Here is a 25,266-nt window from a genome sequence, read left to right on the forward strand (position 1 = left end):
GGTGTATGGGAATTCTGGGATAAAGTCAAAAGCCTCACAATTTCAGCACAGATTTGAACCTGGGAATTAAAGTATCAACAAGTGCTGCCTGAACCCTCCTTCTTCTTCTCTTTTTTCCCCTTCCTGTGCCTCTCCAAGCTTCCAGTGAATCAGAAGGGAACAGTTCTTGTATCTTCATAGCCAGGAACCCTTACTCTTTTGCTATTCAGGTCACTCAAGTTCAATCATTCTCCATCTAATCAGAGCTCTTCAAACACCTCCCAGTCCCTTTTTACTTATCCCTGCACCTCTGCTATGGCTCACATTGTGGTTCTGCAGGAGTTTTTCTGCAGACACATCAGCTAATTGTGAGAGGTGAAGAAGTTACCATCCTTGTCCATCATTTTTTTTGTGGTAACAACTAGTCATGGATGTGAAAGTGTGTGTATAAAGTGTTGATATGACAGTTGGCTGAAAATCAAGTACTACAGCTGAAGTATTTCACCCCAGAGAGGTTGTGAGATGATCCTCCAAATGCAAGATACGACCCAAAATGGAATATTCCTTTATCTTGGGCATTTCTAGCATTTTCTCACCTCTGACTTTGACTTGGAATGTTGTTCTATCATCCTTCGTTTCACAGGTGTAGCTCCCTTGGTCTTGTTGTGTCACCTTCTTGATGATGAGCTTGCGGTGTGTCCCCTGGGAGATGACTGTTGTCCTCTGGTCCTGTTTCACCTCAGTTTGATCTTTCTTCCATACCACGGCTCCGCTCGCAGCTGACACCTCACACACCAGCTCAAGGTTTTCAGAAGGACTGACCAATATTTCTGGAGTTGTTTTGGGCTTGTTGACAAAATTAACAGCTTCATCTGGAAAGAAAAAGAGAAAGCAGTTTCTGACTTGATTCAGGTTTATCAGCACAATATTAAGATATGGTAATGACTGGTCATTATGCCATTGTTACTCATACTCGGGTGGATCAAGTTTCACTTCTGGAGGTATAAACGTACCTGTGTGTGCACGGTACGACTGCAACATAACTATGACAGAGTGTTAACAGTTATGGCAATAAACTGCGGTTATGGGTCAGAATAGTCCCTCTGGAGATACAGCAGTGTTCTTTCTACTGGAGAACTCATTGTCCAAGTTATAAATCATCCAGAGAGTTCGTACATAATGGTCGCCAGTTTGGGAGCTGGGTACTGATGAATCATTTATACTATATCAGCCTATTAGGTCTACGCACTGTGGCATTAATACCAGTCTTATTAAATTCTAGATAGATGTGGATCTATGCCTACCTGGATTCATGACCAAAATCCAACTAACTGATGCGCATTCATTTTCTGCCGCCCTTTCAGAAGTCAGGCATGAAAACTCTTACAGAGCACAGACAAGGTAGTTTCTATTACCAGAGCCATGAGCCGAACCTGGCCCAACATCATGAGACCATAAAGCCTGACGTGTGCTTGAATTCACAGCTCCTGTCTGATCACACACAAGAATATTAATGCCCAACATTCTGACAGATGGTGCAAACTCCTTCTCTGATCTTCAGATAATTGCTCTCAGTTACAGTGCAATCACATTCATCTCTCCTACATCCTCCTGGATCTTTTCAATCAAGTTGAGCTGAGATGCCCTCAAGTTGCTGATACTTTAATCACCACTCCTTGTTTCTGATTTCAGTCAAGCTCTCGGGAATATGTATTGATGCCTGAGTACACCACCAGCTTTGAAAAGACCAAAGAAGTCTCAGAAAATCTTATCGGGAGTGATGAGAAGCCTTCTTTAAATATTTCTGAGCCCATTCCTGCAGCCCCATGTTCAAAATATCAGTCCCACTGGACTAACTCTTCCCCAGACCAGATCAGGGTACATATAGGATAATCTCATTGAGAAGATATTCTCCAACTTCAAGAGGACTAAGTTAATATATTGAGCCAATAGTGTCACATCTTTCTGCTGAAACTGATCCTCACAGTAAAGAGCTCACAACTGCTCACAACTCGTATAGCTCAAGCGGAAGACGTTCCTGCTTCGATACCTCAGCTCAGACTCTGCTGACTGGTGGCCACACGTATAAGCGTGTGTCATGTATGCAGCAACAATAACGCATTTTTATCAACTCAGGGTTTTTGCAAGTGTATTTCTAGGGGTAAAAATGAAGGCAACTAGGCAGGGACAGGCACCTTGCGTGTAAAACATGAGCAAACCTATCCAACACACCCCATCCCTAAGCTAACGAGCCATATTTGATGAGCATGTCAGGTATTTCATACCCATCGCTCCAACAGGCCAGCCCTTGCCTGAAGAGCAAGCTGATGGCTGTCAGTTATAACCAACCTTAGCGTAGTGTTGCATTTCTTTTAGAAGAAGCAACTGTTGTTTTCAGTCACTGAGTATCCCAAGGACAATTGCTATGCTACGCCCGTGCCAGGCACGTCTGTGGCATCACAGAACATATATTTAATTAAAAATAATAATCATTAGGACTGATCTATTTTTAAAAGCTTAGATGACCAAGGAGGGACAGTCCCTCCAGAGTTCTGCAGTTCAAGATTATTGGGGTAACTCATCAGCATAAAGACAGATTACTTCCCTGCCTTAAGGCCACCCCCTGACTGTGCAGTGCTTCTTAGCACTCTGGAAACATTTTATGGTGACACATGAAACCAGGTGGAAGTTGCTGTAGCTAAGGTTTTGTTAACACGCTGTAACTCAACCCTTGTTCACCCAAAAGTTCATGGAGATGCACAGTTACTTAGCAGATACCAGTCGTCTTGGTCGGAGCCATGGGACGTTTTGTCACAGGAGTTACAGGTGAGATTCACCTCAACTACACGTGGTCATCAAACAGGCATCCAGTCTCGGGTCATTATGTAGGCTTCCTCTGTACTTGATGTTCAGACAAAGGCAGCTCCAAAACACTTTTAAAATCCATCTTAGTGCTCATCAGACAGCATAAAGCAGATGGTATAAATTGCCTTTTGGGGTCACCCTTCACTCCGCATCATTCAGTTTGGATAGAGCCTGGTTGGCTCTTTTAGACCAATTTTTCAATGGGTGAAGTCAGGGACTACAGATTACACTCAAAGTGAAATTGCATAATGTTGGATTCTCAGCCAAAGAGAAGTGGAGGCAGAGTGAATACCTGAGCAAACACCAGTTGTGAACCGGAAGCAAACTTTCTAGCTCAGTAAACCCTGTAGCAATCGCTCAAGACTAGTGCTGTGCTAGATTAATCGGTGCTGCTGAGCTTTTAATTAGCTGATGGACAGCATCACAGTGACATGGATGGTCTGTTACAGGTGACAAGCACTCAGTTGTTACTTCTCTTAAATTGCATTTCAGTGCTGCAGGTAGACACACCATGAGAAGCTTTCAGCAGAGTTTCAATTTGTAACTTAGGACTGGGTTAAAAATTAGTCTCCACACATAAGTCAGAGAACCACTTTTAGAAGAAAGGTTCCCACCAGGCTATGCAAATTGAATGGGTTGAATTTCACAGGTATTGAATTTCACAGATAAATTCTTGTGTCATTTTATACTCTGGCTTCATCCTGGACTGGAACGCGTCAGCGACAAGCATTTCTGTTCTGGGCTTGACCTGACAGCCACGTGCTTTAGCACGTGCTTTATTCTGATGGGCATGTGCCATCAACTAATGATTCTCTTACAGTACCGCAGGGAGATGTCTCAGCGATCACAGTGTCCTTTGGGAACAGGAGGAGAGGCTTAACTCTCAAAATCAGGAGTTAGACTTGTCGCAGGAGGACACAGGGCTTTCACAATAAGACTTTAGGACCACCTCAGTCAGGAGGTATAATGTACACACTGGGGCGAGCCCTGAGCTGAAAGAATAAAGGCCAGCTGCGGCTCCCAGCCCTGTTCAGCCAGCAGGGTGTTTGAGCCAGGACTCCAGCCCTAGTAAAAGCTTGTGCTGACTCGAACACATAACAGCAGCGCTTTATTATTTGCCCATATTGTGGATTTGCATGAGGACCACTGTAAGGGTCAGACTGTCTGAAATAGGGCTGTGCAGTCTTGGCCCTGGCAATTTACAGGGTAAGACAACTATAATGAACAAAGTCCCGAGTTTCTAACACAGACTCTGGTCCTGTATTTGCATTATACTTACCTGAGACTTTTAAATCAAAAATAAGGGTATCATCTCCAATTTTGCATGTGTATGTCCCTTCATCTTCTTTCGTCACAGCTGAAGCCACAAGCTTATGCAGTTTTCCTTTATCTTCCATGGTGAATTTCTTGCTGGCTGTGATTTCTTTGCCATCTTTGTACCACTTAACCATGATGTTGGCCTCAGAGGTCTCAGAAACAAATTCAGCCTGTTTTCCAGAGACAGCCCTGATAACTCCTCCAGTTTTCTCTTTGTTTATGAAGTTTGCAAGTGCTGAAACAAAAATTAGACACACAGTGTTGGTAAAGAATTGCATGGACATCAGTAAATATAGACAACACTTACATCTATTTTAGGTATTATTTTTTCATAAGACCAAATATTTATGTTTAATTATGGATCTAATTACTAGGTTCTAATGCAGAAGCAGCCAAAATCCAACCTTTATAAACCATACACCTGATTATCATACATCCAAAAACCAGAGCACATACAACACAGGAGGCTGAGCCAATGGGAGAGGAAGTCCTAGTCAATAGGGATTAAAGAAAATATCTGGGAGAAGTGAGGAAAGATGTGACACAGGCAAACAGGAGGAAAAGCAATGAAGGCTATTCAATCATTGTATTGTAACCACCTGGCAAATAAATCAACTAAAAAGTAATCTAGATAAATTAAATTATAATAAATTAAAAATCTATACAGATATATCACAGAGGACAGAAATGAAAAGAAATTTATTCCTGGAAATTAACTGGAGCATAGAAGGTAAATCATAAATCTGGCACCATATTAACACATAGTGGAATAATTGAGTCACCAATTGCCTCAAGGCAAAGATTCAAAGACCCACCAGTATCTTACCTAAAAATACGAGCCTAAAACCGGAGTCCTATTTTACTCTAGAGAATGGAATTAATTTTCAAACATCTTCTTAACATATTATTTTAAAACAACACACACAATCAAGTCACTTTGTTGGGACTGTGCAGTCAAAGCTACTAAAATCCAAGCCTTGATTATGTATGTATTTTTTCCCTAATTCCAAGAGCATGCTTGCGCAACACAAATTAATAACTCCCTGCAGAATGCCTGCCAAAAGCAGTTATTAGCTTTCACTGCCGGTACTGCAACAAACAGTTATGGTCCACGCTCTGGACCAGCTAAGTGTGACTCAGACTTTCGCTCCAAAGGTGTTATCATCACTGCTATGTCTGGTGAAGCACACAGGGGTTCCCCTTTCGCTCAGATACCCTACCCACAAGGATGGATTTTGCATTTAGTTTCCTTAGTACGTTAGATTTCTCCAAGCCTGCAGTAGCACTTTTAATTACAGACAAATATTTGATAGGGAACCGATATTCACTGGCTTCTACAGTGGCAGAGTCTGGAGACCTAAAGATGAAGAGTGAGTTGATTTGCCAAGCAGTACACAGGTAAGAAAGAAAAAGAAAACCCCAGTCTCAAATCTCCCCCGATCTAAGACTAAGAAATACCCAATGAGCAAACAAACAAGGAAAGCGATGGGAAGGACGTGATGGTGCAGCCGAGGGCCTCTCCAATTCTCATTTTCAAGGGACTCTGTTCAATCACCAGCTTCTGGCAGAGACAGGAGGTTGTGTTCGACCTCTCCACAACCCTACTGGCCCAATTTTCTAGGGTTTACTAAGGCTGCTTATTAGAAGCACTGTCTATGGGTAAAGAAGTCATATCAGAAGCATTTAAACCAGGGAAAATCTCTTTTTTAAATTGTTTTTTCTTGGAACCCGCTGTTTCCACTTGTTTCTTTAATGACTCACAATGGTGGAGCTTTCCCTTCAGTAGGGCTTCTCCTCTACCCAACCACCTACGCCCATGAAGCCTGCAGGGGCCAAACACTGCTCAGCCTTCTCCTTCTCCACCAGCATTACTGGAACTCAGCCCACAGGTTAAAAGTTTTGGGAAGGAGAAGAGAGAGATCAGTTCATTCATGCACCTTTCACTTCCCTGGAAAACTAGAGTGAAAAATACAACCACCGCAGTCTGAAGGAGACTTCTCAGATGTCGCGTTTCGACGCAGGAGGTCACGTGTCAGAGGATGCCTGGCACGTGAAGTCTCATGGCAGCGGAGGGACTGCAGTGATAAATGGCAAGTGCATTTTCTAGCGGGGCAATTTTGGGCAGGAGGCCCAGCGAGTGACACGCCTCTGGCCGTGGCTCAGCGTGGTGGCCTCTCGGCAGCCAGGTGATGCCCACGTGCCAGAGGCAGCTGACCTACACATCAAACGATTCACCAGCTAGCTGTGCCGGATTTACAGGAGGAACAGATAAAAAGTGGCAATGCTGAAAGGTAAAATACTGGAATGGCATTTCTGAGCCTCATCCTACAAGGATGAGATAGATCAGAGCTGGTTCTCCGGGAATCAAGCTACCAACAGCAGATGTTTAACTTACAGCTTGTCAACACAGATTATAAAATAATAGCATTGATTACGCCTTTGATAGTCACGTTACAGTAAAAAGCACATGGAAACGTCCATCAGCTAATTCAATCAAATCTGTGGGAAGATCTGCCAGTGTGAAAAATTATGCTAAAGAGGCAGAGAGAGAGAGAGAGAGAGAGAGAAAGAAAAGAAAACTCAAATTAAGAACAGCTGCCAAGTGTAGACAGCAAATTCCTCCCTCCATAAATGTAGTCACATTTTGTAATTATTTCTTTCAGCTCTCTTCGTGCCTCTTTTGAGTTTGCTCTTTGAGAATAACCAAGCAAGCAAGTCATCAAATGCAAAATACATGCATTGCTCTGGGGCTTTGTTGTTTCTACAGAAACCAAGCAGGGCGAGAAGCCAGCAGAATAAGATGGTGAAGCACCTCACAGATACTCAGTGTAGAACCAGTGCGATCATTGCTGGGGAGAAGGTGAGGGGTGAGTTATGGAACAGAATACAGAAATCAAACGGCTCTACAAAGTGAACTTGGCAGTTCAAAGCAGAATAGCTACAGAGCTCACCCCAGACTATGTCTGACAACAGGCTGGACTGTCCTGGAGTCAGGTTGTATACTCTGAACCTCAGCAGACATCTAGATAATACTCAGTAGGAATGGTATGGGGATACAATGGGGCTTTTTAGCCAAAACCTGCTCCCACCCAAGGCAGAGGAAACTCTCCTATGAACTAGTTCATAAAAGCTTGCACAGATGGGAGGGCGTGCGAGAAGGAGGTTTAACACTGTTGGTTTCAGGGTAAAGGTTCAAGACTCCATGTCTCGCTCTGGGGGTGGATGTGCCCCCCCAGCTGGTGGCAGGTGATCAGGAGGGAAGGGACTGCCATGAAAGCAGGAACAGCCGAACTACAGGGCAGCTACAAAACAGTGCTGGTTCAAATCTAACAAGCAGGAAACATTAAGAGAATGACATTACGCTGCTTGTCCTATACAGCCTTCCATCTGAATATCTTGCAAATAGCAATGAGTCAAGTCATCCAACGTGACCTGAAAAGGTCTTATTCACCAAGGTATTGACAGAGAAGAAAAAAAAACCAAAACCACAAACTTACAAAAAAAAAAAAAATCCACAAGGCCAAGATGATCTTGGTCCATCCAGACTTCAATCAGAGCTGAAGTAGCTCCTCAGTGACTCATCCGATATCACACAGCAAGTAAAGGGCAGACCTGGGACCACGTGCATCATGTCCTGCCCCTGTGGCTGCATCTCTTCATCACGAGAGCAACTTTTCACTACCCATCATCAATCTCATGAAACAACAAGATGTCAGTGTGAGTGACAGCACAGCTCTTACCGCTGAGATGGTGTTAGATCCTAAGTTTACTCCCAAGTTCTCCTACTCTGGGACTACAGACACTCTCAGCACTAGATGTTGATGAAGAGTTACCACAACTCCACGCGCCACGTCTGGAGCGTTCCCTTTCTGTCCCTTGATGACTCTACCGGCTTAGGGTAGGAGCAGGACATTAACGCAAAGCAGCCCAGGCAGCCACATACCTTTTACTGAAAGCTGATAGAGCATTCTATCCCCTTCACAGGTGCACTCATACACTCCAGCATCCTCTGCTGCAGTGTTGCGGATTTTCAGGATGTGCCTCTTCCCCACAGTTTGAAGTTCGTATTTTTCACTGGCCTTGAGCTCTTTCCCATCCTTCATCCACTTCACAGTAGCCTCTGCTTCTGAAAGCTCAGCCTGAAGTTTGGCGTCCTCCCGCAGCCGAGCAGAGACCTTTTCTATATCTCTGCTCTTGTTAGTAAATCTCACTGCAGCACCTGTCAGGAACAAAGGCTTCATTATTTCAAGTTATATCAAGATAACACGTCCCTGATACATGCTTCTGCAGAGATTTTCACCCAAAGTCAAGCAAAATTAATGTCCTTCCATTACCTCTTGCCATGCAATGTGGGTAGATACAGATGTTATCCTCACTTCATAGAGGAAGGCTGGAGCACCCAACCCTCAATGCTAAACTGAGTTACATCATACCAACTTTTACATCACACACATCTATGGCAGACTCAAAAACCTCCAAGGAAAACAACTCTTATTAATTAGTGCTCCTTTACTTTTGAATGTCACCATCCCAATAAGAAAGACTAGCCAAACCTGGAGCTGAAATTCCTCCTCTGAGGTGACTCAGTGGTAGATCTGGTGACAGAGTCCACTCACTGATGGTTGTGAACTACAGAAATTCACGTGCTGATGTCAAGCAGTCTGGTTCGGATACCAACCAGCTCGTTAGACCCACAGATTCACTCTGAACTATGTGCTACCATGGTGAGGTCATTACCAGGACCCACATTAATTCACATGATGCAATTTCAGGTACTTCCTTCATCAGTGGAAGCCTCCGGCCCCAGTTCTAATCATCACATCACAGCGACGGGCCCTTGACTGGAAGGAAGAAGGACAGTGATCAAACTAAATACCTTTCACTCTCATCTTGGTGCTGGTGTCAACGTTATTTGCAACAAATTTTACTTCTGCTCCATCATCGTTCTTGGTGACGTTCTTTATGATTAGGGTGTGAGTAGTTTGGGTTCTCTTAATGATGTAGGTCTCACTTTCCTGTAAGACTTTACCATTAAGGTACCAAGTGCCGGAACACGTTGTCGTGAGGTCAACAGTAAAGAGGGCATCCCCTCCAGGTACAGCTTCAACAGTTGTCAGGGGCGTTTTCACTGCCAGGACAGGTTCTAGGCAAGAACAACACATATTTGAGACCAAAGGGCACAAGACTGCCACGCTGGAGAATAGTCCTTCCTAAGAATGAAGTTCTTGGGGTAAACAAAACATGAGAATAAAATCCTGCAGCCTTATACGATTTGTGTGCACTGAAGGCAGGTCAGCAGGATTTGATTTCTACAGCTGCGGGTAACTACGCTCTGACATTAAGGTGAGTCCTCTTTCTACAGCAAAAGAACAACAGACATATTTTACTGATTTTTCCCCCTAAGATGTTTAAAGGCATAACAAGCCTGAAACACCTAGGTTCCCCAACAAGTGTGCTATTTATTTAATAACCAGTATTATTCTTAGATTTCAGAAGGATCCTAAGAAGGCCACCCAGGCTGCTAGTCACTTCTAGATATTCTAGGAAAACACAGGCATGTTCGGATAGCTGGAGGAAAAAGATGACACAATAACAAAACATGGTATGATCAAAGTCTGTGCAAATATTGTCCAGTGCAATGAAGCGAAGGAAGAAGCAATCCCATTGCACACTATGATTCTACGGGCTCGTTGGCACCCTAGAAATAAAGTAAAAACCCCACATTTTGCCTAGACACTCTAAGATAAAAGAAAGGCTGACTAGAACTTGGTTTTCACGACAGTATGATCACCCATAAAGGGCATAAACTTGCACCCTAGGTGCAAGTTCGATATCTCATTTATATATTGAAAATTATAAGACCACCTCAATTTTTCATTTCGTACCAGGTCGAGAAGAAAAGTTTAGACGTTTAAGGTCCACTGCAGAGAGCTCTGCCTCTCACACAGCCTGATGTGAGATATTGGAATATCTCACACCTCTATCACAGAAACCCAACCACCACCACTTTTGCGATGGTCAGTGGTCGAAATGAGACAGGAGAACTAGCAGTGAAGGGAAAAAGGTTTTGCTGTGCACTTACTCTACCCTCTTCAAAGTCACAGGAAACAACTTTAGGGCAGATCAGCACAGACTGACCCATTATATGACGGTTTTGTGCTCACCAAGGTGCACACTCCCTGGGAACTCCAGGAAGGGGCTCTGTCCGTAGGCGTTGATTGCAGACACCCTGAACTGATAGTCAGCCTCTTCTGACAGGTTGCTCACCGTGAACTCTGGGACAGGGACGTGAGACTCATGGCACCTCACCCAGGTGAAGCCAGTTAGTTTCTTGCGTTCTACGATGTAGCCATCGACTGGAATGGGGCGGTCCATCTTTGGAGGGGACCATGCTAGCGTCACTGAGGTTTCTGTTTTATTTTTCACCACAGGGTCAGCTGGGGGTTGGGTGGGAGGTTTTTTGGGAGCTGCAGAAAGGAAAAAGAAAACCAAACAAATCAAAGAAAGAAGTTTATGTCAGAGTGCAGAAGCCACTGTGCCTCTCTGAAAAAAACCTGGAGCTTGTGCTGGTCTAAATGCTACTCTAGCTTAATAATCCTCCGCAAAGCATTGATGTGAGATGGAAAAGCAAGAAAATGGATAGAAGATGCTTTTGGGGCTGCGTTACACAAAGATGTACAATACTCCTACCTCCACAGCTAAACATATGTGATTTCTACTCAATATTACAACTGCCTGCACAAAGAGTCTACAATGAACAAGGTGTAGGCTTAAGTATTCAGTGCTAGACACAGACCCACACTGCTCCCTATACAGCTCCTGGGTAAAGCAGACTAACACTCAGCTTGTTATTTTCACTCAGAAGATGGGTAAAACCACCATCAGAGGTTGCTCAAAATTCTGCACATGAAATTCCTGTTCCAATTCCTTGTGGTGAATCCAGGAGAAAAAAAAAAAAAGAAAGGCACCAATGGGATGAGTCTGGTGAGGCGGCAGAATTTTGCCCTGCGTCCACCCGCTTACTCGACATCATTGCACAGGGTTAGTTGCACTAATATTTGAAGTGTGCTGGTATTTATCTTCTGTCAGAATTTCAACGATACACATCCCCGCAGTCAGGAACGTAGATACACCGGACAGAACCAATGCGTGGTGAGGCACCATTGCATCAAGAAAGAGCAGGGTGATATTTTGCCACAGACGCAGCATCCTGTGCAGCAGTGGAAATCTGTCTCATAAAAAGCAGCCTGTGCCAGGAGTCTATGCCCTCCATTTCTTCTCAAGAACATATTCCAGATGTACAATTAAACATTTCAGCCCAGATCCGCAGTGGGTTTCAACAAAGAGCAGCTAAACGTTATACAACTGGGACGTTTCAGAGATAAGAGAGAGACATGAATAAACAGCACGTGGGTTTTAGACTCATAGAGATCTCCGTTGCTTGTTGCACAGGTTTGGCCATTTTCTGCAGCTGCTTTCATCTGGATACCTGTCCTCTGTCCTGCTTCTGAATTTTATGTTATCCCCCACCCAGAAGGTCTTTTGTAACTTTGTCGCCCAAGAGCGGTAGCTATCACTGGGGATCTCTCCTTTAATAATTTATGCAGAGCCACATATGGGGGTTGGGGAATTAACTTCAAAAGGAAATGACAAATAAATGTCTCTACCATGAGACCCTACAATCATGGAGATGCGGTTATTTTATGTTACCTGAGATCACAAATGTATCCCTGCAGGTATATGCATAAGGAAGATTCACGTTCACCGTCTCAATCCTCTTGAAACTTTTAGAGAAGGCTAAAATGCTATCAGAGTTATTCACTGTGTTCTGCCACTGATACAGTCAAGAGGCTAGGAATTACCTGATATGCTCTAGTTACACATCTACGTGCACAGTAAAAGATTCGTTTCATTTAATTTTGGCTGTCAGAAAGTTAGGTGTCTGGTTTAAGTCAGTCATCCAGACTCCAACTGTAATCCCATGGAGAACTGCACACTCAGGAGCAATTCATCCCAGCTTAAAGAGGGTGTGTGAGACAGGTTGAAATCAGAATCACAAAATGGTTTGGGTTGGAAGGGACCTTGAAGGTCATCGAGTTCCACCCCCCCTGCCATGGGCAGGGACACCTCCCACCAGCCCAGGTTGCTCCAAGCCCCGTCCAACCTGGCCTTGAACACCTCCAGGGATGGGGCAGCCACAGCTTCTCGGGGCAACCTGCGCCAGGGGCTCACCACCTTCATAGTTAAGAATTTCTTCCTATTATCTAATCTAAATCTCCCCTCTTTCAGTTTAAAACTGTTCCCCCTCATCCTATCACTCCACTGCCTGATCAAGAGTCCCTCCCCAGCTTTCCTGGAGCCCCTTTAGGTATTGGAAGGGGCTATAAGGTCTCCCCGGAGCCTTCTGTTCTCCAGGCTGAACAACCCCAACTCTCTCAACCTGTCTTCACAGCAGAGGTGCTCCATCCCTCTGATCATCTTCATGTCCACCTCTGGACCCGCTCCAACAGGTCCATGTCCTTCTTCTGTTGGGGGCCTCAGAGCTGGACACAGTACTCCAGGTGGGGTCTCACCAGAGTGGAGTAGAGGGGGAGAATCACCTCCCTTGAAATGAATCTCACATTGCAGACACTCAAGTATTCATGACTCTAGAGGGAGCCTGTACCATGAACCTAGATTCAAAACTGAACTCTGGGACAACTGAGCTTCTCTCTGCCTCAGTTTACCCATCTGTAAAATGGGCATGGCAACAATGCAAGATACTGACCAAATAAAATATAAACATTGCTTTCCTGATAAATGCTATTAAAACAGCCAACACTGATCTCGTCCAGCTAATTGAAAAAGATGCAAACATAGTACACGGGATTCTTGATGCAGCTAACCAGATGCGCATAAAGTGTAAAAATAGGAAACCTCAGTGTGATACACTTTTCCTTCATTACAGAAATAGCCACGTAAGTGTTTTGGGGTGCACAGTTACCAGCCTGTCAGTTACTGCTGGTCAGAGCTAGATGCCAAAGGTCCCATTAGTGTAGCACTAAGCTGAACACTAGACGCTGGAATTGGATCTCCTGACCTTACCATCAGAAGCGGTAATGTAATATTTTCTTCAGAGATACCTGTTTGTGGGAAGGCAGCTTCTTACCGTTTTCTATTCCGTGAATCAACACTTGCTTCAGAACATAAACAGCAGAGTCCAAAAATCAAACTGATCTTTGTCATTCCCATCGAATAGGTGCTTGGCTGGATGTTAAAGACTTCCAAATACCTTAGAAACTGCCACAATGCTAAGTGTGACACTTGCCTCATTTTTTCCCCATTTTAGCTCAATAGGATCAGAGTGCCCAACCAAGTTTAGATAACACAGCAGTTATAAACCTGTATTTAAACATTTCTTTTTACCACTGAGTAATCCCAACTTGGAGGTGGTGGTAGGAGAAAAGCAGTATTATCCTTCCCAAATGGTGGCTAGAGTTGGTGACCTGTTCACATGCAAACCGGAACTGCAGCAGAACCAGAAAGCACACGTGGTTCTCTGCCTTTAATGAAGCAGCTTTTGCCTAGGAAATGCAATGCTATCAAAATAAAGCATCATAAAATTAGGCAACTTCATCAAAATTTCATTTCAGATCCGATCTCAACTACACTGCACCTGCTGCTACTGCTCTGTCAGTGGAAACCCTTGTTTAGATCAGATGTGCCAGCTGAAGGACTTCTCCAGCCTGCATGTTGTATCAGTCTCCCCAGTTAAGGCTAATTAAGACAAAGGTCCCCTCTTTCAGCATAACTACCATTGATTCACAAGGTCTTCCCAACTTTGTCATGTCAGAGAGGATGAGAGAGGAAACAGCTTTGTTGGTCTCCACAAAAGGAAGGAAAATACATTTCCCCTTTTTCTTGCAGGTTGTTTTTTTTAAAAAAAATATTTTTCTTTAATGCAAACAGCTTAAGAAGCTAAAATCAAAGTAAGATGTTTCAAGTTTGGTGAACACTCGACTGTCCCTGAAATGCTTCATGTGCTTGTGTGTAGATGTTCCTTCACAGATGTTTTTTGCTTTCTAGAATGGAAACGCTCTGCCAAAAATGTTCAGGGCACCTATCTGCTTCCCTATCACAGCCAGCATACCCACAAGCTACTCTCACATCTCTGTAGACTCAAGACCTAAGGAAGGAATGGAATGCTTGCTGACCCTCCCCTCCAAATCCTCAGCAAAGAGAGAGAGGGAGACATAACTGACCCTTATTTGCTAGAAAAGGTATTATCCCCACAGCAAGAATTTATAAATGCCCCTCAAAGAAACTAATGCTTTTGGAAAATGGAGGTCAGCATGTAGAAGGAGCGCCCACACCGCTCTGTGCAATGAAGTAAGGCAACTGCAACATATGCAACTCACACAATGTTTTTTGAGCACCTCCTGATGAGAACACGCATGTCCCTTACCATGTGTTTTATTCAGTTACCAGTTCGTGTTCATTCCAGCACAAAATGAGAATGGTGCAGAGAAGACATATGTTTATGCTGTGCTCTTTCCCCAGGACTCTTCTCCTCCCTCTGTTTTGGTCTCTCTGTAACATCTCATAACACTAGCATTCAGGCTGTCGGCCTTTTGTGGCAGACATCAAACCTTTTGCCGTCTTTGGACAACAAACTTACCATGGCAGTACCTAAAATAACAGTGCTAACGCGGGACTACCTGCTTGCTGGGGAAGACACAACACCAAGGCCAAATAAAAGTGAAGCTTACTGGTTACAGTGAATTGGGTAGAAGTCCTGCTTTCATCAGCCAGGAAGGCAATCTCACCAGCATCTTCCATCTTACACTCTCGGATGATCATGGTATGTTGCTTGCCAGAGCACGTGATGGATATTCGATCACTGGGTTTCACTTCTTCTTTATTTTTCAGCCATCGGATGTTCTGGCATTCGTTGTCCAGCTCCACACAGAAGATGGCTGTATCATTTATGAAGACCGCAGTCTTTCGTGGAAGTTTTTTAATGATGTTCCCTTTAAATTAGAAGGTAATTATGATCAGCAAGCAGCAGATAGTAAAGTCTCTGGCAATACTGGGCCATCCAGACTACAACAGGACTCGCCAACAGCTCTCACCTAATCAAAACATTGTAGAAACTATGCAGACATCCCTAAATTAATTCCTAGGCTCTGAGTTATACAGAACAGATAATCCCAAGGACTCATTTTGGCCTTCAAAGAGAGAAAAGCAATCTTTGACTACAGTCGCTCATGTTTCTAGCCTAACATGCAGAGTCTGCTATTGGGTAAACACATGGTACATGGCCAAGAACAGGTTTGATAGTGATACGGCTTTCATTGCCTACACATGGTAGGAATTCAAATTAAAACTTTGCTAAAGTAGGGCAGTCTTAAACCAGACAGGTCCTCATCTGTCTTTGGGATTTCGCCTCCATCAAATGACCAGTAGGTCACATAAATAAGGCAGCAAACACACCAGTCATTGAATTAATAGAAAATACACTGAAAACCTCAGATTTCTTTTTACAGTCAACGCAGAAATTCACAAACAATAAACTTCACTTACTTGCAGCCTCTCCAAGTAACTGTGATGATTATGACTTATTAGAATAACCTCAAAGTTACAAGATGTGACTATTCTCAGGAAAGCTTGGACAGAGCATCAGGAGACCATCCCCGTTGACAGATGGCTCCAGCCCTGGAACAGTCCCTGCAAGGCAAAAGTGCCCTCACCGAGGCAAAGCATCCAGAGCTATTTAATGAGAAGCAATGCTGAACTCTTTCATTAAACAGTAGATCAGGCACACGTTTCATCAGCAGGATTCAAGATCCCGATTCTCTGCTCATCCTCTCTGAAGCTTGGCCGTGTGTCTGCTTCTCACTGCCCTCAGCGGTGTCCCCGTCCCTGCAGCCCTTTGTGTCCTGCCAAGCCCTCACATTCTCCCAATCCCACCCTGCTCTCTCGAATCTTCTCTCCCTGGGGCAGGCACAGGGCTCCCCCAGGCACGCTCTGCCTCCTTTCCCTCCCGAGAGCTCCACCTGGCTCAGTCACTCTCTTTTTTAATGGAACATGCTGTAGTTCCATAGCACAAACAAGTAAAACAAATACCAGCTGTCCTACTGAGGCCAAACGCACATACAATGTTTGGCTGGTCCAGACCTAACAGAAGGTGCAACAAAAAGATGTCTATCTGAACTCTCCTGCGTCTCTGGACTAAATTTCTGCTTCTGCCTCCACCTATGTGCACTCTCAACTCTTTGCTAATGATACAGAAAGGAATGTGCACAAGGATGCATGTCACCCAGCTGTCTTGCACCAATTTACATTGCAAAGAACAACTTCTGTTTTCACTGGGAGTAAATTCAGGCTTCAAATGAGTCAGGACAAGTGCAATACTGTAGCTATGAAAGGTCTCCGATTCAAGCAACGGGAGACACGTCAATGATACCAGCATAAACCTCATCAAAATCAAAACTGCAGGTCCTGGAGCTGCATGAGTAGGTTCTTGTTCATACGGCAAGTCAGGGAGCTCCAAACCGATGGCCCCTTCTGAGGGCATGCCTGTGTGTCTGATGTGCCTGTCTACTGGCTGTGAGACACCTACAACACACCAGGATCTACACCTACTTGCACTTCAGTCCTAAACCACCCGACTCAGGAGGCTCGGACATGGATCTGTATCCACGTTTTGATCCTTTCTCATCAGCTTTCCAACCACCAGAGAACACATGCAGATACCAGAGATCCGGAGCACGGATCTGGTGCTGACCACAGCCTGCATCACACATCAGACCACAAACCACAACTGCTAAGCCAGCTTCCCGCTGTGGTCAGCACCACTCTCGGGCAAGATTCACCATTGCATTCGCCAGACATCAGACAACACCTGTGTGAGACAGTGCCAGCGGACACATCCAATGTGTGGGATCATGTTAAGGAAAGTCTACAACGTTAGGCTACAGCTCCAGGACTTCGACTTCTAGGAAGTCCCTTTAAGCATAAGGCCCCACCAGGTGACATCTCTTGTGCAGCAATGCAATCTGTCCCTGCTCTCTGACCTTGTGTCCCAGATACCCTGGCAAGAGGCCCAGGGACCCACTGACCCACCACACGTGGCTCTACTCTCACGCCATAAGGGAGTCTGCGGTTCTTCACTGCACACGTGCGTGGGGTAAATGCCATTCACAAGGTCGAGTCTGGAGCCCCACGCGTGAATCTCACAGTTTGTAGGCGAGACTTGGCTGATCTGGAATAGCAAAAGCCTTTCTTACCCTGGACAGACAACTCTGCGATGGTCCTGCTCCCTTCTTTCATCTCACAGATATAGACAGCATCATCATCTGCGGTGACATTCTGGACAGTGAGTCGGCGATACGTGCCTTCTTCTTCGATGTTGTATTTCTTGCTCTGCCGGAGTTTGGTTTCCTCCTTAAACCAAGCTGTTTCTGTACTAGGAACAGGCACTTCACATTGGAAGGTGGCGGATTCCTTCTCCCTCACTTCAAGATCCCTCAGTTTTTCCTTGAAGGGTATTGAGGGTTCTTAAGAGGATAAAAACAGAAAGGAGAAACAAGAGTTTATGACAGTCTGTGGTAAGAAGTGTGCAAATAGTCGATAGAAAAAAAGTTAAACAATAACACTCATAATTAAAGATATTGATTTGTCCTGAGCAGCCATCCAAACCCGTAATCACGCCCTACTACAGTACGTGTTCTGCTCTCACGCACAAAAACAATCTTAGATCCCAGCAGAAACATTTTAAGAACTTACCTAAAAACCACACGGTATCAGTCTGAACTGCAGTACCCGCCCCACCACACCACACGGAGAGGTTTGCTCTAATCCAAAGCAATGTGAACAAGTTGGTGACAAATTAATAAATTCTGCTCTCGTAGCCTGCTTGTCCTCTAGCATGAATATGTCTGCATTATACCCTGTCACTTAGCGATGCCAACAAGGTGAAGGGCAGAGCGCACCCAGCCTGGCTCGATACATGGCAACAGCCACTTCATCTCAGAGTAAAAGCCCTGAAAAATAATCACGCTACAGGTGGGTAAATAGCAAACAAGCTGGCGGTAGGGAGAGAGCACAGGGCAGCAATCATAGATGAGCATGAGCAGCTGAGGTGGTCAGCTGGTGCAATAACCAGCATTTTTGGGGTCTTGCAGCAGAAGTGAGCTCAGCGGAGTGGTCTGAAAGGCCACAGAAAGATGAAGGGTGGCTGTGCACACAAGGACAGGCGTGAGGGAAAGCAGAGAAGTAACTGATGGAGGAGTTTTCTGTTCTCCCCACCCGCTCTAAAGGCTTTGTGTCAGCTTTTTTTTCGATGACAACGGAAGAAGGGAGAAAGAGCCCAAGTCTCTCAACTCTCTGCTTCCCTCCAGCAACGGGGCTGCAGCGCTCCAGCTTAGAGAGAAACCACAGTATAGATCAAACATGCAAAACAGCTGTGTGGAAGTGAGGTAAGACATTTCACTAAGAGAACAATGTTTAAATCCAGTGACAGCTGCGCTGTGAAATCATCCTGATACCCCAGCACTAAACTGGAAAAAGGGTAGTTGGACTGAAGAGGACAGCCGGTGGTCACAGCCATGGGACTGGTGCCACAGTCATGTCATAGACTTGGATTAGACAGTGCTGATGCATCACCACTCATGACAGATCACGTCTTGACATGTGCCTTCATCTTCTAGTAACTACCGCGCCACCTCCCAGCCTTTTCTTGTGACTCCGCTCTCCCTCTCCCTGACCACACACACACACACTTCCCAGCTGGTAATTTCACGTGGTCACTAACAGTCACCAGTGCCAGAGGTTAGTCCAAGAGTCAAACAGGAGTGGACTTCTCTTAGACTTATGAGCCCATGCCCATAGGGCAAGTCCCACTCAGAGTCGTGGTGCTGTAGAGGATGGAGAAAAACAAATCGAGGCCCTCAAACATCCCATATCCAAACCCAGGAGCCCTCATTTTGTAAAATTCAGATCTGGTAGTTCAGCATCTAACTGTGTCCACTACCTGCCCCACCATTAGGACAGGAGCTGCTACAGCAGCAGTGCTCTCTTTCATCTGGTTTGCTCTTTTCTGAACTCAAGCCCTAGAAGCTCATGCGTTCAGTTTTGCAGGTCTTTCATTTCACGCCACGTCACACAAACACTTCCAATCGTTCCTAGCTGAGCACAGCCTGGATAGAGACACCTGACCCTCAGAGACAGGACAGCTGGAGGGAGAGATGCTATCTACTACCTTGGTTGTTGTCCTGAGGTTAAAACCTGACTGAGAGCAATACCTTTAGGAACAGGAAGGTGACTCTAGCTCACCATGCCAGCTCAGTTATTTTCTTTTAAAAAAAAAAAATAAAATGTTTTGCCTTAATGCATCTCAATTCAAGGCAAGTCAAAGTCTTCCCTTGAAAAGCCTTCAGCTATGGTTTAGATTGGAAATTAGGAAAAACTTCTTCACTGAAAGAGTTATCAAGCATTGGAACAGGCTGCCTGGGGAAGTGGTGGAGTCATGATCCCTGGAGGTTTTAAAAAGATGGGCAGATGTGGTGCTGAGGGACATGGTTTCATGGTGGTTTTGGCAGTGTGCACTTGATGGTTGGATTGAATGATCTTAAAGGTCCCTTCCAACCTAGACAATTCTATGATACTATGGTTACACAGACCTCCTCTGCCCACACTCCACATGTTAATTATTCTTTTTTCTTTAACCAACAGGCAACTCAGACTCCTGCCTTGTAATCCCATCTATCACCTCTGGAAGCACCCCATGTAGTCAGGGGGAATGATGCAGTTGTAATTCTCATGCCATGGGAGCAAGCAAGAGGATGAGATCAAGCAAACATTAATCAGAAGGATGCCGGCCTCTGGGAGCTGGATGCAGCATTGCGGTGTGAGACAGGAGGGAGCCTGGAGCTGACACCGAGAACACACGGACATGTCCAAGGGCCAAAAAGAAATACGAGATGCACCTGAGGAGCACACAAGTGCATTCCCATACTTGGAGCAACTGGCCATATCCTTAACCCCTCTCCCTTTACAGTCACTAAGCAGTATCTAAGGTAGAAAAAAAGAAAAGCTACTCTAGGAAAAAATGCTTAAATATGCAAACAGAGAAGCGTTGGTTGATTCTCGTATGTGTTGCAGCAACAGCAGTGCTTTTCCAGCCACAGAAAGTAGGTGCAAGGCTATCTTTGGCAGCTTGGGGTCACAGATATCCTCTGAAAACAACTTTGCTTTCGTCCTACTGACATGTGCACACACATCTTATCTCACTCTGAACAGGGCTTCAGAGAGACAGCAGCTGCTAAACTGAATCAAAGCCTGGGATTCACATAGACTACAGCTTATTTTTGGAGACATGAGAGGGGCTCCGAAACCCACCAGTCTCCTCTTCCTGAATATATCTTCATGCTCTTTATACATTGTCTAGCATGTACCTGGTCAGACAGAGGGGGTGGATAATGTCCTGGTTCCGGCAGGGATGGGGTTAATCTCCCCCGGAGCCGGCAGGGGGCAGGTATTCCATACCACGTGACCCATGCCCGAGCTATAAGAAGAGCTAGCCGGGCGAGGAGAGCAGTCGCCACTCGGGGGTGGGCTGCGGTGGTGTGGGTCCGGTCGGTGCGCTTCGCGGCGGTACTGTAATCGCGTTTTCGTCTTTTCTTTTGCTGTTCTGTTAAATTGCACTCTTTTAACCCACGAGTTTGGCCCTGTCATTTTTCTTTTTTCCACGACTGTGGGAGTTGTGCGAGTGGCTGCGTGGTTCTTTGTTGCTGGCTGAGGCCAAACCACGACAGTTGTGGTCAGAGGACTACAGAAGGACCACAGGGCTCTTGTGAGTAGGCATCCCAAATATTTCATTTGGCCCATACCGAGCCGCCTGCCCGGGCAAGAGATGCTCAGAGAGGTGGCCAGGAGGGAACCATGTCTCCAGCTGATCAACAGGCAACCCAGATCACAAGGAAAGACCTGTGAAAGGCAGGTGGTTCATCTTCCTTGTCAATAATCGACACAGGCAGAGTGTATAGCCATGTAATTTTTACATGAAGGAGAGCTATTCTCAGGAAGGAAGCACTAAGCTTTAGACCAGCCTTTCAGTGTATTTTAACTAGCTACGTGTGAAAACAAATACATACACTTATTCTCCCACAGGCCAGCACAGGGCGTTGAGCGGAGACCTCCGTTTCATCCCACATCGGCCTGCAGTCTGTCAGATTTTGACATTTACATTGCAAATTCTCTAAAGTAGGGATCTTCTCTTAACTATTTGTACAGCACCTAGCACAATTCAGAAATATTCTTTGCTGTAACTACTATAGGCACATCGGGAAGAGCTGCTGCAGATAACTATATTTGATCTGTCAGACTCTATAAATATTGACTGCTTATTTCTAAAAGCCCGTTTGTTCTGTATCACCCTTTCACAAGGTAATTCTCAACGTAAGCTCATGTTAAGTATGACTCTAGTGTGGAAGATAAAGCCATTTAGCTATCTACCATTTTCCTTATTATCCAAAATGCTCATAATATCTGAAACATCCTTGTAAGATCCCTTGTAAGTCCTCCTCCAAACTGGGAGGGGTGGTTGACTCTCCAGAGGGCTGTGCTGCCATCCAGCGGGACCTGGAGAGGCTGGAGAGCTGGGCAGAGAGGAACCTCATGAGGATCAACAAAAGCAAGTGCAGGGTCCTGCACCTGGGGAGGAAGAATGCTGGGCACCAGTATAGGTTAGGGGTGGACCTGCTGGGAAGTAGCTCTGAGGAGAAGGATCTGGGGGTCCTGGTAGATAGTAAATTGTCAATGAGCCAGCAGTGTGCCCTTGCTGCCAAAAAGGCCAATGGAATCCTGGGCTGCATAGGGAAGAGTGTGGCCAGTAGGTCGAGGGAGGTCATTCTCCCCCTCTACTCGGCACTGGTGAGGCCACAACTGGAATACTGTGTCCAGTTTTGGGGTCCCCAGTTCAAGAGGGACAGGGAACTGCTGGAGAGAGTCCAGTGAAGGGCAACCAAGATGACTGAGGGATTGGAGCATCTCCCTTATGCGGAAAGCATGAGAGAGCTGGGACTCTTTAGCCTGGAGAAGAGAAGGCTGAGGGGAGACCTTATTACTACTTACAAATATCTAAAGGGTGGGTTGAAGGAGGATGGAGCCACACTCTTCTCGGTGGTTCCCAGTGACAGGACGAGGGGCAATGGGTGCAAGTTGGAACATAGGAAGTTCCGTTCCAACACACGGAAAAACTTCTGTACAGTGTGGGTGACAGCACTGGCACAGGCTGCCCAGGGAGGTTGTGGAGTCCCCTTCTCTGGAGATTTTCAAAACCCGCCTGGATGCAGTCCTGAGTAATGTGCTCTGGGCAATCCTGCTTTAGCAGGGGAGTTGGACTAGATGATCTCTAGAGGTCCCTTCCAACTCTGAAAATTCTGTGATTCTGTGAAGATAAGCAAAAAGTGCGTTCAGCTGAGGTTACATGTGACATCATTCCCACAGGAACCCTCTGTTTAAGATAAGAAGTACAACCAACTCCTGTCTCTAGTTCTTATAAATATCAGAGCTGGTTAGAAATTATTTAACATTAAGCAAGAAAGGGGATTTTGATCTTTCAGTTCCATAGCAAAATGCTGATTTTGCTCAAAATACTCAATTATTCAAATCTCCTTTGAAAAAATCTAGGTGGTTTGTGTCAGAATGACTGGAGTCATGATCTGCTCCGGTGATTTTGGGAAGCTGTGGTTTGATGGTTCCCTGACCACATCCTTTCCTAAGGATGCTCTCCCAGCTGGGCTGCTTCTCCCACAATACAAAGCTCTTTCAGGTTTGCTCAAGTCACCTGAGCTCCATGTACATGTGAGTCCCAGGGACCACAGGACTCAACTTAGAGCTGACACGGGCTGCAGTGTGAGAGCAGAAGCCAGAGGCACCTAAACTGTACATCTTGCAAGCAATCACAGACTGGTCAGGGTTGGAAGGGCCCTCTGGAGATCATCTAGTCCAACCCCACTTCCAGAGCAGGGGCACCTACAGCAGGTTTCACAGGACGGCATCCAGGCGGGTTTTGAATGTCTCCAGAGTGGGAGACTCCCCCACCTCTCTGGGCAGCCTGTGCCACTGCTCTGCCACCCTCAAAGGAAAGAAGCTTCCCCTGAGCATCTTTGTAGCCCTCCACTGGACTCTGTCCAGTAGTTCCCTGTCCTTCTTGAACTGGGGAACCCAGTGTGGCCCCACCAGGACAGAGCAGAGTGGGAGGATGACCTCCCTTGACCTGCTGGCCATGCTCTTTTTAATGCACCCCAGGAGACCACTGGCCTTCTTGGCCACCAGGGCACATTGCTGGCTCATGGCAGATCAGTTCAAGCACGTGCCATTTCATACACAATCCAACCAAAAGTACTAAACAGTGTTTTTCTGATCATTCCAAATCTACCATCATCTAGAAACATTTACGTCCATGTGAGCTCAGCGGTGTGAATTTGAATAGCAATTCTGCTTTGTCCTTGTAACATCTGGACTCCCAGGTCATGGCTCATTTTCAGTGCCCTGAGGGGTCATTTAAATTCATCTCTAGTATCAGTATGGTTTTTTTATTTTTTTTTTTTTGACTGTACAGTTTTTTCTATTAATTTGGTTTTAGTTAAAGCAGAAATACTCATTAAGGCATATAATGAAGGCAATAACATTGCTAAAGAAGGAGAAATAAGAGATAAAATAAGAGAGCTACAAAAACCTACCTAATAGGAAAAATATGAGATAGAAACACCAAAGCAAAACCCCAAGAGAGCATGGAGCAAGAGCAGCACACAGAGTTAGCAGGGAACTCCAAGAGCTTAAACCAGCTATGAATTTGGCTGCTTGTCTTGAGAACATATTTCTCCAGAGTGTCATCGGCTTTTTTGTTTGGTCCATACCAAGCAAACTAGCAATGAGATGATGTTATTTTTTAAAAGCAGGTCCTGCTAACACATATTTTGCTAAGAATAGGTGCAGCCTGCAAAGAAGCCAATGTTTCCTTAACCTTCTCAAGGCATATCTGTCTGCTTGACCTGGGCTTCTCACTTGCCTACATTTCCTCTTGCCGATTCCTGACCTTCTCATGGGCACTCCATTTATTATTCCAGAGGCAAATTTTCCCTCTGCCTAACAAAAATGTTCCAGTGAGATTAAGAATATGGAGAATCCTTCCAAAGGGGAGCTATCTAAAGTTGCATGGACAAGCTTTCACCATCTCATGCCTTTGATCATCTTACTAGTTACTGTGCTTTCCAAGTTTCCTTTCTACCTCCGCATTTCTGAAGTTCTCTTTCAGGTCTCAAATGTGACTACCATGTTAGTGGTCATCCAAAATCAGTTCAGGTCAGAGAGGAATAAAGCGGCCTCAGCACCAGTCTGTTTTTCCAGTCTCTGTCTTATTTTGTTTGCAACCTTTAACCTTTTCATACAGTATCTGATTACTGTATTCAAGGACTCAGATGAACATTGCTTGGCCCAGACCCATCGATGGAGACCTGTACGCTGTTCTTACTAACTTTATATACGGCCTCGGGACATTTCCAAAGCCTTCAGGAAATTCAAGTCTGTTATTCGTGTTCCTCACATCCTCTTTGCTCTTTGATTTGGCAAAAATGACAAACTCTTTTAATCATTTAGGCTGGAGAAGACCCTTGAGATCATTGAGTCCAACTTTCAACCAAACACTGCCAACTCCACCGCTAAACCATGTCCCTCAGCACCACATCTACCCATCTGTTAACTACCTCCAGGGATGGCAACTCCACCACTTCCCTGGGCAGCCTGTCCCAATGCTTGACAACCCTTTCGGTGAAGAAATTTTTCTTAATATTCAGCCTAAACCTGCCCTGGCACAAAGGTTTACACTTGGGCGGTATTTCCTAACCTCTTTTACATCTCACCTTTCAGCACATGGCTTGTGATTTTATCCCTGCTCTAGACACTAGAATCCAGCACATTTCCAAATCAGAGTAATCAACTCTTGGTTTTCCTTAATTGTGAGAGTGACGCTCTGCCCTATAGCCACTCCTTTGAGATTTATGTCTGATTCACTACATCTCATTTAGGAACAGCTAAAAAATCTTTTTTTTTTTTTTTTTT

The 25,266-nt window shown here is 45.1% G+C and overlaps 1 protein-coding gene across 1 annotated transcript in view; it reads right to left on the bottom strand.

The window, feature by feature from the left end:
- OBSCN (obscurin, cytoskeletal calmodulin and titin-interacting RhoGEF) overlaps positions 1-25,266 on the bottom strand; it is a 202,611-nt gene that overhangs the window by 173,174 nt on the left and 4,171 nt on the right. Inside the window, exons 3-9 of the mRNA XM_009880514.1 lie at positions 17,430-17,699; positions 14,910-15,170; positions 10,326-10,628; positions 9,038-9,304; positions 8,105-8,380; positions 4,124-4,396; positions 576-851 (exon numbers count right to left, since the gene is read on the bottom strand). Of these exons, the coding sequence (XP_009878816.1) occupies positions 576-851; positions 4,124-4,396; positions 8,105-8,380; positions 9,038-9,304; positions 10,326-10,628; positions 14,910-15,170; positions 17,430-17,699 (1,926 nt within the window). The remainder of the gene's footprint in view (positions 1-575; positions 852-4,123; positions 4,397-8,104; positions 8,381-9,037; positions 9,305-10,325; positions 10,629-14,909; positions 15,171-17,429; positions 17,700-25,266) is intronic.

Source organism: Charadrius vociferus, unplaced genomic scaffold (assembly GCF_000708025.1).
Source record: "Charadrius vociferus isolate BGI_N301 unplaced genomic scaffold, ASM70802v2 scaffold12, whole genome shotgun sequence".
NCBI classification, from domain to species: domain Eukaryota; kingdom Metazoa; phylum Chordata; class Aves; order Charadriiformes; family Charadriidae; genus Charadrius; species Charadrius vociferus.